This window comes from Leguminivora glycinivorella, chromosome 15 (genome assembly GCF_023078275.1).
Source record: "Leguminivora glycinivorella isolate SPB_JAAS2020 chromosome 15, LegGlyc_1.1, whole genome shotgun sequence".
Classification (NCBI taxonomy): Eukaryota; Metazoa; Arthropoda; class Insecta; order Lepidoptera; family Tortricidae; genus Leguminivora; species Leguminivora glycinivorella.
In genome coordinates, this window is record NC_062985.1 from 1562751 (window position 1) to 1575160 (window position 12410).

A 12410-nucleotide genomic window follows, 5' to 3' on the forward strand; every position below is an offset into this window, starting at 1 on the left:
AACGTAATAGAGGAATTTTCGAATATTGACGATGACGATGAATTTGATAAAATAATAGCGAGCGTAGAATTGCGCGATAGTTCGGACGATGATTTTTCTAATAAAGAAGAGAGGTCGGCGGGAGACGGTGCAGAGATGCCCGCGCTCGCGGATGCGTCGGATGATGACCCGGAGACGGCGGAGCTGGCCCGGCTGCGCTGCACCAGTGTGTGCACGGAGGTGTTGGCGGAGCGCGAGAGCCGCAGGCGGCGGCGCTGCGCCGATTACCCGGGTCTGGCCTTCGGCAGCTCAATATTTTCATCGGACACGATGATGAAATTTTCTATCATCAAGAATGAATTGCAGAATATCAAGAACACCGCTTTGAAAAGGGTAATGTCCTATATTATTTGAGTTATCGGTGGGCCGCGCTCGCGAGTCGGGCGGCCAACTGCGCCAGAACTATTTTTACACGGGTTGAGGTGGAATGTTGACGCTGAACAGGGCTGCGAGCATCACTCGCGTCCGATCAGCTGAGCCTGACATTGCGTTTGACATGTTTACGCTTAGTACTCCATTGATATTCGCCAGATGTCGCTGCGGTTGCCGCGACCACGTGGCCCCGACGCTTGATTAGATTACGCTATAAAATAAATAATCGACGATCGGAATATTTAAATACTGCAATAAAATTTTATTAATTAAATTCGACTTGATTTAAATAATTGGGGCTCCTAATTTCACACTTGCGCGTTACTTTACTGGGCGTTTCTTTTCATTTTATTTTATCTCAAGTGCCCTGATATTTTAGAATCCCACAAGACAAGTCTGATAAGATCTCTGTTCTACTAAGATAAAACGAAACAACCCAATTTCTGGGGAAAATCTTAGCATCTTTTTAATATCAATGTTTAAAGTTATTATTTATTCAAATCGTTTACCATGAGACTTACTAATTACTTAATTTGCAAGTACTACTTTCTTATTTTTTTTTATAATGATCACATTTCAGCTACTAACATGTAGCAGTAGTAAAGGTGTGGGCGGGGAACTTTCTAAATTATTCATTACATTACATACTCAGTGAGCACTTGTAAATGCCACTTCTATACCCGATTGAGGAAGCCAACTTGCGCAACAGTTATAAATTTCCATTACATAGGTATTTAGCTTTTCAGCTAATTAGACTGGCTATAATAACTCGGTAACCGGGATTACAAACCAGATTGATTAATCACAGTACCGGCACATCAGGGTAGAGCGAGAGATAGTTTTGGCATGCCTGTTTATAAAACTTTTTCACTAAAAAACAAGGACCAGATTTTTTTTTACCAGGTTGCTTTTTGGCCTTGGCCTACCATATGGCGCCGCTCCACTCACTTTATCTTATTTCGGTCCCGATCAATCTGACTGGATTGTGGTTAGTTTTGCGATTCCTACTCTTGAACACAGAAGATTCACGATGACAATAAAGCATTTTATTCACGATTATTTGAGTGTTTGTATCAAGCTAGTAATATACAAAGTTACAAACCATAATATCTTGCGGAAGTCGTGGATCACCACAAAAAAAAAAATTACCTTATGTAGTGTAAAATAATTTAAACAAATGCATAATACAATAATATATGTATAACACATTACAATTTTAATCATATTCAGGACACTTAGATAGACATAATAAAGTTAAGAGTAAAATCAAAGATATATCTCAGATGCTTAAATTAATTCACTGTACCTATTAAAATAACATTGAAATTTGTACATGTTGTTTATTAGATAATTGTGGTTCATAAGTCAAAACAATTCAATGCAGTCTACTAATATTATAAATGCAATAACATTGTGTCTGTTATTTTGTAACCTTTACATGGAACCACAACCAATGTAGAAGGATTTTGGTATGACATGTTGTGAGTGAAACTGGTCTATGTCTAACACTGAACTATTTAATAAATAGGTAGTTAATGAGGAATTCATTTATTACGAACCTATTGAAACCTAATTAATAATTGCTTTATTATAGCTTGACTAATTAACAAATGAAATAGATACTCAAATTAAAATTTATAGGTATAATTTTATTTTATTAACATATCCAACAATTATTGTTCATAGTTTCTACTTTCTAGGGCTAATATAGACAAATTGTGACCACACTGAAACTTGTATGGGAACTGCACACAGATATTGTAAAATTTATGCCACTTGGGGTGTAGTTGGCTATCAGTCTGTCGTTTTAAGCATTTATTTATTTATTTATTTATTTAAGCATAGTGGTTTAACAAGTGAAAACCAGAAGTTTAAAATAAAATTTCCCATTACTCAAAATAACCCATTGCACTTTAGTTATACTTGATGAAGGACAGCTTACATGCATATATAGTCAATTTCTACTAGACAACTATTGGCTAAACAAGTAAACACATTACCCAATTTAGAAGAGTCCAAGTTTGCCTACTTTTTTTTAATGAGACAGTTCAATTTCTTACCCATTTAAAAAGTTTAAAAATTGTTAACATGTAAACAACCATTCATTATTATATTTTACAGTTAACAAGTCTCACATGACCTGACCTTATATTTCTTATAAATAAAATACATTTATCTGTATGAGTCACCCTCCATCTGTGCATTGAGCTTCAAACCAAGTCCATTTAAGGTAATGCTAGCTGTATGCCTTATACACAGTAATGCAGATAAACATATGGCGGGATGATAATATCTCATTTCATTAACAGTATGTTTCACAGTTATACGAGAATGGTGCTCATTTGCTTAATAATTTAATAATATGTTATTCACTGAAATATATGTGTCTATAAGACACAATATTTGTCTTTATTTCAAAAATATAAAGGTACCTATAATTCTGTTTGATTCAATGCTTGACTGGCAGCTTGAGCTGGCACAGAAGGCTATTTATTTGGTTTATTTTTTTTATTTGTGTCTGCCGATTTTTGTGTGCTAAATAATCAATTTAACATAAAATTATCCTTGTCCCTCATAAACTTTTATAATAAAATACTTTTTCAGGTGAAAATTTACACATATCTAATACCTTGTATTCTATTTTATCAGTACTAGAATCAGGTACCTAATACCTATGCTAGTAGCTCTAATTTACAAGTTGCCCAAGTCGGTATTACAAAGTGCAACTGAAATTTTCGTTAAGGTCAAATGAACACAATTGAATCTCTAATCTCCATAAATTGAACACTTCCTGTACAAAAGTGCAGAGCGGCAAACTGACTACGAGTAGGTAGTTTACTGTCTAGAAACTTTGATAATTAGGTACAATACGGTCTAAGTTTGAGTAAACAAATCCTTGTTTAATACTTGTTAGAAGCAATTAACACAAGTCAGTAACTCAGTACAAAAAATGTACTAAAAAATCCTTTGTCAGAGCATTACTTAGCGGAATTTTCAAACAGCCAAATGCTTTCCAAATGACGTCACCTCTTCACAAAATTCGGGCATCTCCGTGTTTGCCGCTACTTACCCGGTCACCCGACTTAATACCGGTTAGTGCCGGCTGTCGTCGGGGGCGCTGGGGTCGCCTGCATATCTTTGAAGGTTCTCATAAACATCCCTAGATGGCGTTACTGGTCTCGATTTAACTTCGGCCATAAGAAAATAAACCTTGATAAGAGATTTATGTGACTTTAATTATTGCTGTTATTTTGCTCAAATGTAATTAAAATAATTATCTATCCATCATAATTACGTAGGTTCAGTTCTAAATTACTACCATGGCATTTTTTCCCACGTTAAAATTTTGATGCCCTAATAGTAATGCCCTTTTACTATGTATAACTATCGCCTACTTCCGGTCACTTTGTTGTGTGGTCATTGGACCGTTTCACCCATCCCATCCCATGATTTTGGTTATTCTTTCAAAACCCCACTTTTGACCCTATACAGGATGTAGTTCCTGTGATGTGTAACAGGTGGTGCTGCTAGTCGCACGGTCGATTGCTTAGTGACGTGACGTTTGCCGTGTCTGTGTTCTGTCAAAGTCATTTTATTCCCAATAATGCGTGGATGTTTTAATTACTAATTTGATTCGTGTTAATTGTTATCGCCGTGGGTTCCGATTATTAGTTATCGTCGAATGCAGGAGAGTGCACGTCATTAGTATTGCGATAAAGTCGTGCGCCGAGGTTCGTGGCCGCCATCTTACTCGCCGGCTGTGTTCATTCGTGCTGCGCCCATCTCTGCGATACCGAGCCAGTCAGTTGGCATTTTCGCGACTCGAGCGGAGGTGTCCCTAGTTTTTAGATTTTAGGCTTGTAATCTAAACACAAAAGTGCATCAAAATGACGACAAACATGCAGCAAGGAACGATTCTGGACGTTTTGAAGAAGAAAATGCGCCAGACTAAAGAGGAAATGGAGAAATACAAGGATGAGTGCGAGGAATATCACAAACGGTTACAAGTGGAAATAATGCGGAGAGAAGAAGTAAGAATTGTGTATTATTACTGTGTATAGTGTTCTGTGCAATTCTAGTTTTAATGTGTAAATATTTGTGACACGATTATCACAAGGAAATATGGAAGTTATCACGTTCGGTTACTATCTACCTATAGTGAGTAATGTCCGGCCATACTTAGGTGTGCAGGCGACGTACGCACGGAATAAAAAAAATGTTCTGTGGACGTACGCATGCTTCCGTCCCTTTCCGATTCATCTCGCGAAAAAGAGATGGGAGAGAATATTTTTCGTGTTCCTAAAAATTAGTGATGTCCTGAAAATAGAACCGTGTTATCGATAATTGTAATTGTCTATCGAGATGTATCCTTGGTCCGTGAAATTAACCTTACATAATTGGCCGTTGAATGGTTCGTGCGGTTTTTATGTTACACGTAACAGGTTTGGTTGCGTTGGAGGTCGTATAGGTACCGGTCTTTTGTGGCACATGTAGAGCGAGGCGACGGGTCCGCGAGCCGGCACCCTTTATGCATTCCTGTTGTTCGGATGTCCTCGGAGGGCCGCCGGCGCCGGGAAGGCGTGTCCGACCTCTTCGCCGTTATCGCCGTATGACGTAACCCTGCACGATGCCCTACCGGCCAACACCTATAGCCGCCGTAATTATCTCCTGCCGTCTTTAAAATTCCAATTGCAAAATACTCATGCTTCATGTTTTCAACTTCCTTAGAATGTACGTGTCTTATCAGATTACGTAGGTACCTATAATCAGACGTGCGATAACGATAATACAATACAGTTGGGCAATAAAGGTACATTAGGTAGTCTTTTGGGTGAAATGAATTTGGAAGGTTGGATGAGTCAAACCCAAATTAAGAGATGTGTAATGACCAACGCGTTTACCGTGGGCGTAAAAACTAACATTGAACTGTTTAGTGTTGTCATTACAGTTAAAACTGCCATCAATATCATGACCGACTAAGGAAAAGCAGTATTAAAATTCAATGTTCCAAGGGACACACCTATGACAGATATACTGCTTTTATGCAGAAAACACAACCGTGCATGGTGAATTTCTTAAGGAATTTATAATACCAAACCCAGCATATAACAAGTTTACCGCGAGACTTTGACCTGTCTCTTGAGCTAAAATACTCGCTTGAGACTCCCATTATTTCAAGTCTAACTCTGACAGACTGACAAGTTGAACTTGAAGGTTTTATCGTGTAGCTTTGGTTACAATATTAAATTTCACAATCGTAGCGCACCGTTTGGCAGGGAGTTTACAAGCCCTTCGTGGCCGTACGCCGCCTATTGTATTACAATTCATTGGGCTTGCCATTGTCCTCGTATCAATAGCCACTAGCCCTTCGTTTCCCAATACCATCAAATTAAACAATGTTAAAATTTATCAGAAATACTCATCCGGAACTATAACTGCCGAAGGGAACAGGTTCATTCAAACCGTGTCTGCGTTCATAGACCCCACCTCAGGCTATTTGACTAATGTGTATAAAATAGCCTTAAACATCAATTAGAGCCATGTTCGAGTTCAAGGTGACGAGACAGTCCACCGTCACGAGGTAATAAACACTTATGCGAGCTTACGTGTAACTTTTTTACTCCAATCGGACTCCGATCAGGTTATATCAGATCGTTCTACGTACTGCTTCGGTTAATTGGTTGAAAGAAAGTCATAAAAAGGCGATTGTCTGTGGTCTATAAATAGAGCTCACGCGCGGATGACGACACAGGATAAAAGGAGGAGAAACTGGGACTCGTTAGCGCTTCCTCGCGGGCAAGGACGCGTGATGTCATGAATATATCGGCCCGACACTTGTCGCACACCTAATGTAAACAAACCTAGCGTTACTGTTTTAGTTCTGATGTAATGTTGACAAAATAAATGTGAAATTGTAGGATTTATTTATGTTGCATGGTGGTTAGCCATTGTTATTCTCAAGTTTAATATGACCACATTGACCACTGAGTGCCACTGCCCGAGAAAAATATCAAGAGTTTCCTATTCCATATTGGGTTTTTATAGGCATTAACCCGTCGTCCTAAGAAACAGTCCAGCCACAATTTCTTGCAGGAATGTTTTTGTGGAAAAATCCTTAAAGGAATTTTGTATAAACAGTCACTGGTTGGAATAAATCAGTCCTAATTCGGCAGTTGGTAGTATAGCGATCAGTATGCCGCTGTCGTGCCGCGAATTCGAAACACGTGTATTGTGTCGACGTTTAACAATGCGGACACACACAGGTTTCGATGCTAAAGACGTGTGTACACTTTTGCACCTTACGATATTGTAATAAGACTGAGAGATGTCTAGTTAACTTTGACAACACAAAGTGACTAATTGTCAACGTTGTTCAAAGGTAAAAAGCGTTTCTGGTGGGAAATAATCCATCTTCGGTTTTGCAAGATACCCATTGCGTTACCGGTAATTAATTAATTCGTTTAGAACATCTTTTAAGAAACAATTTATAGGACCTATTTAGCTTTTTGCTCTCTTCACTCGATTAATTTTATTTTTATCGTAAAATATCACGCGCGGTTTATGGTTATCGATACTACACGCCTCACTAGCGTTGTTAATGTGTATAAAATTGGAGCAATTAATAATTATTATGCAACATGCCTATGTTTTCTGTGAAGGATAATTCAGATGAATATTCTACACAATGTATGTATTGTACAACACATATGTATGCTATTTGCCTGGATGTGTTACTTGTATCTGTCAAGTATGGAAGATTATAATTGTACGCTTGTTGGAGTTGTTGGCAGTTTCACCTTATTTGGGATAATAAGCGCAATGGATATTTTCGAAACTCAATGATTGATGTAAATGTCAACTCGTTAATAATATTATTTATTGTCGCTATAAATGTCAATAGTATTCGGTTACTGTTTCAACATAGGTACCTTTTCGTGCTAGCTTTAAGCCTTTTATGGTAGGTCAGTAATCGAATGTCTAAAGTTCTGATTTATGGACCGGGGAGTTACTGTATGTAGGTTAACAGGTACTTAAACCACAGAATATATAATAGTACAAGTACAGAAGGCTCACTGCTTTGATGTTCACGAAATGCCGCCTTTTTAAATGCCTACAAAATTCTTACAAAGAAACGAGCCGCACGTGCGCAGCGTCCGACGCTAGGGTTGCCTATGGATTAAAACTAATTAATACTCAGATAAAATGTTATACTATTATATTCAAGTCTTGGGTACTTTCTAGGTATATAAACAAAATTTATATATTTTTGTTTAAGTTCCAAGTGTTCCAACATTGCTTGCAACAGGCTTGTAAGAGTTGTAAGCCTTATTAAACTTTTCCGTGGGACTATGACCTACTGTGATATTTATTTTATTCATGATGTCTATTTAACTAATTACTATTAGACATTCCACACGCGGACATCGCATATGAACCTTAAAAAAAACTCATGACGTAAAGTAACAATAGAAAAAGCGAACGTGCGTTCCGTGAGAACGCGAGCCAGCCCTGATCAGGCCGCGAACTCGCGGCCGCCAGCATGTACTTGTAGCGCGGCGATATAATCGCGGAGTGAGCCGCCCCTGCTTAAACTTACATCGTTTCCATGGTGACACTTAAGAGAAAGCCGAATGGTAATACAATACCAGAAATGAATATGTCGTGGTTGTCGTGACTATAGGTACATTACGAGTATTTTTCCCGTACAAATGCATTTAATTTCGTACAATATACTATATACAATTATTTAATTGGTTTTCAATCACTTATCGATTAATTTTAAAGCCATTGTACAGAATATATAATAGTACAAGTACAGAAGGCCCACTGCTTTCATGTTCACGAAATGCCGCCTTTTAAATGCCTACAAAATCCTAACAAAGAAACGAGCCGCACGTGTTCAGCGTCGGACGATAGGGTTGCCTATGGATTAAAATGAATTAATACTCAGATAAAATGTTATACTATTATTATCTGCTTTGTCTGCTATTTGTAATCTGTTATCCTTGTGGTGCAATAAAGAATATTTACTTACTTACTTACTTACTTATATTCCAGTCTTGGGTACTTTCTGGGTATATATACAGTATTTATCACAGATGTCATATATACCATAGATCAAGCAAACGTATCTACTTAGCGTGTCAAATGAACTCAGTGAATTCCACTGAGTTGTCCGTCTTTAATCGCAGCTTGCAGCTTTCGGGCGTCAATTTTTGTAAGTTGAAGTCAATTAAAACATAAAAAATACCTTGTTACGTGATATTCAATTGCAACAACACAAAAATTATGAACAATCAAGAGCCTGAGACATATTTAAAATTACAGGCAAGAAACAACTTTAGTACAAAATTTGACACGCTCGGCCCCTATACAAATAGATGAACTTGTTTCTTCTATATAAATAAAGTTCTGTGGTATTTATATATTTTTGTGTAAGTCCCAACATCACAAGCCTTACTGAACTTTTCCGTGGGACTTAATCAATAGTAAATCTGTGTAAGATTGTCTTATTATATTCATGATGTCTATTTAACTAAGCATTATCAGCCATTCACACGTGGACATCGCATATAAAACTTTTTAAAAAACTCGCGACGTAAAGTAACAATAGAAAGTGCGAACGTGCGTTCTATGAGAACGCGCGCCACCCCTGATTTAGGCCGCGAACTCGCGGCCGCCAGCACGTACTTGTAGCGCGGCGATAGAATCGCGGAGTGAGCCGCCCCTGGCCATTGTGACAAAAAACAATTTTGTACGGGATTACGGGACAGAAATAAATCGTAGGGCGATAATAACTATACGTCATATTTTTAAAAATATTGCTGTGGTAAACTAGTTAATAGTGATTGCAAATTGGATTAAAAACTGGATTATCGTATTCATAGCAGCCAGCATCAGTGTTATTTTAATTATTTTAGGCCTAGTAAAGTAACTATGTACTATGTACAGTAAAAGTATCAGCGCTCTACATGCTAATGCCCAATAGATGACACCATTCTGTCACATTCAATTTATTGTCTTGAGGTTGCATGTGGCATTTACTGGTACACATTCAAGCACTGGTACTTTTTTTACCTTATACAGTAGACTTTTATTAACAGAATAACTGGCTAATATTGTAAGGTTACTAAGTGAATGACCTCCTTTCCAGGCCGAGTCCGAGGTTGCCGCCCTCAACCGACGCATCCAACTGCTGGAGGAGGACCTCGAGAGGTCCGAGGAGCGTCTCGCCACCGCCACCGCCAAGCTCGCCGAGGCCAGCCAGGCCGCCGACGAGTCTGAACGGTGAGTCGAACAACATTAACCTACTGAAAAAAATAGTCTCCCCAAACATATCGACGCCGATTCGGCTTTCGCCAACCAAAAATCACTCGTTACTATGAACATGCGTACGGCTACGTTTAGCGGCGATGACGCATAATCGATTTCATACTGATGAGCGTTTTTTGGTCGACTAGCGCCGATTCCGCGTTTTGGGAAACCCATTAGAATCTTTCTGAAAATTTAGCGATAATTTAAAGGCAAAAAGATGTGCTTTGGCGGTTCTAAATGTTGTAATAAATTTCTAGTCACTTTTGTTTGCCGATGGGATTGGTCGTTCAAAAATGGCGCCAGTACCTTTAAGTTTTGCGACTGTTGGTGAATTCTATTTCTTTTGAAATATTTCTATTTTATGACCTTGGATCCTTACCCTTAAGCGAAATCCCATATAATAAAACTAAAAACAGGTAGGACCATAAAAAAATCACCAGAAAAGTTACAGTTGCCAACCCCAGTAAAACCTTATTATTAGTCTTATCTTATTATAACCGACAAAGATATGTCATTTGCAAGTAATCTGAATTTTAGGAACAACAGCAAAGAAATACTTACCTCCTCGATTACTAACGAGGATTTAGCTATCATTATCAGATTAAGATTAAGAGTGAATAAGTTGAATAACTCGCCATTTTTACTTTTGTAATATTGAAATTACTATATAACATTATTTAGCAGTGAGGCAAAACGCATTTTGTTTAAGCTAAGTTCACATTTGTCTGTCGTGTCGTGTTGTGATGCTCTCTGTCGTGATGGCTACTATTCACATTAATATGACGTGTTATGACGCATTCTGACGCAATTTTTTATCAGTTCGTTCTCAGCACTCGGATAGCTCACACGTTCACAATGTTTTTTCAAGAATCATCCGATTCAGATTCCGATTTTGAAGATGAATTGCAATTGTTGGCGCTGGCTACGCTTCTTACAAAAGAAAAAAAGAGAAGGAGGTATTGGAGCGAGCAGTTCGCCATCCATACTTGCAGCTCTGATGCGTAACAACACAAGACTGGCGCGTTCACACTAGCCAAAGGAGCTGTGTCGTGTCGCTGCCCCGCCCCCCGTACTTCACCCGGTCTGACGCGGACCGGGATCGCTTGTGACGCGACACAACACAAGCCGTCACAACACAGTGCATCAGATAAATGTGAATGCAACAATATTAAATGGTTGAAACCGATACCGTTCTGATGCGTCACGACACAACACAACAGACAAATATAAACGCGGCTTTAGTCACGCGTTGTGTCAATCCGAAAACAGCTTTAAATCAACATTGACACACTGCAAGTGTTAGTGTGAGTTCCAAGAACGTGACACTGACTAAACAGTATGCTGGCGCCAGAAATCCTTATCTCAAAGAAATGCTACCTATTTCGAAACCGTTTTAAAGAGCAACCATACAACAAGGTATTAATGTCTACAAAACATACAAATACGTACTCAGACAGATTTCTTATAAAACCTTATTGTACGGCTTCCGTCCGACTGTAAATGGATTAGTTTTTGTGTGCATGAGTGCTTCCGTTTTTACTCGCCCATAACCACCATATTTCTAGACCAAAAGAAATAGTGTTAAAAGCCACTTTATCGATATCGATGTTTGTAACACGCATGTGTTTGGCCCCGCACTAACCAGAATACGCAAGGCGCTCGAGAACCGAACCAACATGGAGGACGATCGCGTGGCCATCTTGGAAGCGCAGCTGTCGCAGGCGAAGCTCATCGCCGAGGAGTCGGACAAAAAATACGAAGAGGTGAACGCTTATCATCGTCATTACTCTACCAGAGGCAATCAGTAATCATGACAGTATTTTGTTTTTTAAGTGAGCGATTTTTGAATTTCGAACGCACGAATTTGCCGTTAGAAAGTCTCTGGAAAACAACAAAATGCTATTTTTGACAAAGAACGGCTAGAAAATTTAAATTCAAAAATTGGTTCCAATACTGTCGAAGTTACTGTCTGTCTGTATTTTTATCATTATTAATTAGACTAAGGTATAACTGTGAGCTCAGAAATACAGTGTTCTATTATACCTACCTTTACAAAAAAACACAAGTGTGACTTGTTTAAGTTCCGTTATTTTCCATTGATTTTGTTATTGATATTAAAATGTATTTATGGGCTCTTAAAGAATGTAATGTTAAACTTGTATAATTCGTCTTGATGAGTGTTTTGACCATTAAGCGTCCAGACATCAGCTGTCAACGATCGAGGATCGTGATGTAACTGGGGTATTTACTAATAATTGAGATGTATATCGCGTTATGTCACCAGTGCCGTGACTAAGTGTTCAGTGTACATTACATTCTCGTATTGTGTTATGAGGCTACGCGGATTTAACCCTTTGAACGCCGCACCATTGTAAACCAATTTCGAATACATGGATAGTTTTTACGCATCTTGTGGTTAAAGTGTTAAAAATGGCGTAGCTTTATAACGTCATAGTTGACATTTAGATACTTAACCTCAGGTTTTGCATTCACCAAAGAATAGACAAATATGGTGTAAATGCAAAACTGGATTTAAATTTTTAAATGACAACCTTCGTGTTGCAAAATACGTATTTTGCACCACTGTCTTACCGTTTCGTAGAATACTGATTCTGATCATTATGTGTTAAGAATTGTAATGAGCATTAACAGTTATATTTACCGCAATTGTAAAAAAATCCGAC

The 12410-nt window shown here is 38.3% G+C and overlaps 2 protein-coding genes across 15 annotated transcripts in view; one reads left to right on the forward strand and one right to left on the reverse strand.

The window, feature by feature from the left end:
- Positions 1-12410, reverse strand: part of LOC125233768 (beta-ureidopropionase-like) — a 494359-nt gene that overhangs the window by 74981 nt on the left and 406968 nt on the right. The gene's annotated exons all lie outside the window — the stretch shown is intronic.
- The window catches only part of LOC125233762 (tropomyosin-2), a 42753-nt gene that overhangs the window by 18142 nt on the left and 12201 nt on the right, over positions 1-12410 (forward strand). For 6 of the 14 annotated variants that reach the window (XM_048139843.1, XM_048139842.1, XM_048139840.1 and 3 more), the window contains one exon: positions 9566-9699. In XM_048139843.1, the coding sequence (XP_047995800.1) occupies positions 9566-9699 (134 nt within the window). Of the gene's footprint in view, positions 1-3975; positions 4443-9565; positions 9700-11371; positions 11490-12410 lie in introns of those variants that run through there. The other 8 variants (XM_048139844.1, XM_048139845.1, XM_048139841.1 and 5 more) reach the window with 4 other exon arrangements.